Genomic DNA, 3,334 nt, shown 5'->3' with positions numbered 1-3,334 from the left:
CTTGGGCTGATGCGAGGCAGCCTTACGATTTTTTGTAGACCTCAGGCTTAGCGGTTGCTCTTTGTCGTTTTTTTTTTAAATGAATTTCAAATAACGCAGCAAGAATCGCTCGCCCGGCAATTGGAAAAAAAACCCCACAACTGATACGGGTTTGGTTTTGCTGCGTGGAGAAAGCCCAGTGCTCCTCCCAGCCGCTTATTTGCCGGCAGCAGAAGGGTTTTACAACCTTTCTGAGGAGGTGATACGACCCAAATGACCCCAAATTAGCTCAGGCAGGAATCCAGCCGGGTACTTTTCTGTGAAATCCTCATTAGCGTGTTGCTCTGAACCGTAAGATGGCCGAGGGATTCGTTTCTGAGAATACTTGAAGGTTTTTTTCTCAACAAGCTGCAGCTGCAGATCTATATCTGACTAAAGGGATAAATCCTAAAATCTATGCTTGCCAGTAAGGTCAAGGCAGCCGGCGGAGATGTATCGAACCACGCTGTCAGAGGTAGACGTTTCAGGCCAAACTCATTCCTGGTGCAGCGCTGCTAATTCCTTTGAAGTAACACGAGGGATGAATTTAGTCCCTTGTGCTGAAAGATATATCAATAGGAAGCAATTTAGATTGGGCCACTTAAAGTGCATGTAATACAAAAAAGAGAGAGAGAGAGACACTGAGGAGTAATGCTTCAAGGGTTCGCAGAGGTTGATTTGTGTAAGCTAGTGAGGTTGTAGCATTGCTGTCCCAAGGGAAAGTTGGGGGAATGGGAAATTGCCTTTTATAGCTGAGCCTCAGGTTAACAGGAGAGGGAGGAAAGTAGTTTTAGGATTGCTGTGTAAACTGGCAGCGTTACAGGCTGCCCTTCCAAGTTACACTTTGGTTGCACAATGGCACCTACTCACCTCTTCCCTGATTATCCAGAGACATACCCAGCTCCAGAGTTTACATTTCCCTCACCTATTTTCTCTTTTTCACACAATGCACCCAATAATGGTGTTGTCTGACTTCTGCCATCCCCCTTGGGATTGGGGAGGTGCAGAGAAGCTGTAATTCCGTTGTAAAACCTCGCTGCTTTGTTCTCTAAAAACCTGAGAATCTGAGGGAACTTCTTACTGAGAGGGTCCTGCCCTTTGGCTCAGCCTGGGTCCTGATAAGCTTCTGTGGAAGCTGCAGGGAAATGGCATTATCCTCTGCAGCTGTTAATGATCCTCACTGAATATTTGTGGAGCCACAGTGATAAACCGCTAATTCTGTCAGAAAGCCAGCCAATGTGAACTGGCAAATGAATATTTTATTATTTTATAATGGGTGGGAGGCATGTGAATGGAAGGCCGGGTCATTCAGCGATTGGGGATCTCATGGTGTGTCTCTCCTTGGCGTTCCAGAAGAGCTGCTGGAGAGCTGCCCTGCCGTAGCCGCTGACGCTATGGAAGACCGCATCCGCTGGCCTAGGCTGTAGGATGGTAGCGCACAGCAAGGTGTCAGCAGATAATGCAGTTGCAGCAGACCCGAGATGTCTTCTTGACCCTCCGGCACGGGAACGATCGCAGGCTCGAGGCTACCACGGCCCCGGCCGGCCCGGCACCGCGCGGGCACCGAGCAACACGCACTTCCGAACGTTCCGCTCGCAGGCGGATTTCAGCAGCATCACCCGAGCGAGCAGCTTGCTGGATGCCTGCGGCTTCTACTGGGGGCCACTGACTGTCAGTGCCGCCCACGAGAAGCTGAAGTCTGAGCCCGAGGGCACCTTCCTCATCAGGGACAGCACGCAGAAGAATTGCTTCTTTGCCATCAGTGTTAAGACCGCGACGGGGCCCACCAGCATCCGGATAAACTTTCAGACTGGGCGTTTCAGCCTGGATGGCAGCAAGGAGACTTTTGACTGTCTTTTCAAGCTGCTGGAACATTACGTGAGCTCGCCGAGGAAGGTCCTGGTTACCCCCCTGCGCAAAGTCCGTGTGCAGCCTCTGCAGGAGCTCTGCCGGAGGAGCATCGTGAAGACTTTTGGAAGGGAGAATTTAGGCCAGATCCCTCTCAATCCCGTTTTAAAGGACTATCTGAAATCCTTCCCGTTTCAGATATAAAAGTACAGCATTAACTGTGGAGGGATGTGCGAGGGATGTGCGAAGAAATCCAGCTTCCTGGGTTTTTAAACGTGTTTGACAGTGAGCAAACTTATTTTTGTAGCGATTTACTGTATTTTGGGATGGAACTTGAACACTTGACTTCTTATGTTTACAAAAACTGTTTGCACAAGCCTGGGGTTTTAAAACCCTGGCGTAATTTTTCTGCCAAGCAGAATATTTTATTATTTTATAATATTTTTAATGATATTATGTTAATAAATTTTATTGTGAAAGTTTTTTACAAGAAAAGCATCTCTGGTTTTAGTTTTAAAGGCTCTGGTACCGATCCTGCTGACAAACAGTGTAAGTGCACACAGGTGTCCGTGTGATCCTGCTCCTTAAGGGCCCTGCTCGACTGGAGTGTTCTAGTGCTAGTCCAGCAGAGGATTTTTACCCCCAAAGCCTAAAATAGCAAGATGCAAGCAAAGAGAAAATGTGCTTGGGATGAATCTGCCCAGGGTTCTAGCTCTTTTCTAAGTCCAGGAGAGCAGGAACAGTGTCTTAAGGCTACAGTTTGGAAAAAGTGAATCAAACCTTTGGCTGAGCTAATTGCACCCCCTCTAGATTGCCTTTTTTCTGTTAAAAGCTCCAAGGCTCTAAGCCAGAAGAGGTTGCTGTCTGGCATAACTAAACCACGTGAACATCGGTGGGAAAAAATAAAACTGTCCAGAAACGCTGTTCACGTGCTTTGAAAGGCTGCAAATACTGCATCACTGTGATGCCTCGAGGGGAAGGATAGCGTAGTTCTCTCTTTAGATTGCCATATGCAAAATAGCAAAGGTGCAGACATCTTCAGCCTTCAAAAAGGTGTTTCTTGTCTGAAATTCCCCCTGCACAGATACTTTTAAAGATTCTATGACTTAGCCTGTGACAGGATCCAGAGAGCATAAACGTGAAGTTTTGCAGCTCTAGTTTTTAGCAGCTAAACTACATTCAGAAAATGCAGACTGTTTGGTAATACCTTTTACAGGAAATTGGTGAAGGCAGTGCTGGGTTTCTGTCTGCTTATAAACTGCAGAATCGGTGCCCCATAGAACTTTGACTGTGACTGGAGAGCCCTGATTTGGCAAAATGTCACCTGCATTATGAGAAAATGATTCTCCCCTCCCTCAAGTATTTCCTGAAATCCATGAAAAGCTGACTTAGAAAACCAGCTGAACCAAATCGCTTCAAAGAAGGCAGTCTTTCACAGAAATGTACTTTATCAGCACAGATCTAAGGT

General features: G+C 47.0%; 1 protein-coding gene across 1 annotated transcript; it reads left to right on the top strand.

Moving 5' to 3' along the window:
* The first annotated feature begins 1,417 nt into the window (after positions 1-1,417).
* SOCS1 (suppressor of cytokine signaling 1) lies at positions 1,418-2,345 on the top strand. The gene has a single exon (XM_009877005.1). It carries the CDS (start codon positions 1,447-1,449, stop codon positions 2,068-2,070), a length of 624 nt encoding a protein of 207 aa, XP_009875307.1. The 5' UTR covers positions 1,418-1,446; the 3' UTR covers positions 2,071-2,345.
* Positions 2,346-3,334: the final 989 nt, after the last annotated feature.

The sequence above is a fragment of the Apaloderma vittatum genome, unplaced genomic scaffold, assembly GCF_000703405.1.
Source record: "Apaloderma vittatum isolate BGI_N311 unplaced genomic scaffold, ASM70340v1 scaffold39999, whole genome shotgun sequence".
Classification (NCBI taxonomy): Eukaryota; Metazoa; Chordata; class Aves; order Trogoniformes; family Trogonidae; genus Apaloderma; species Apaloderma vittatum.
This window is presented reverse-complemented; position numbering and strand designations above follow the sequence as displayed.

Excerpts from the sequence above, each read along its gene's own strand:
- SOCS1 (XM_009877005.1), top strand. The coding sequence starts at position 1,447 with ATGGTAGCGCACAGCAAGGTGTCAGCAGATAATGCAGTTGCAGCAGAC.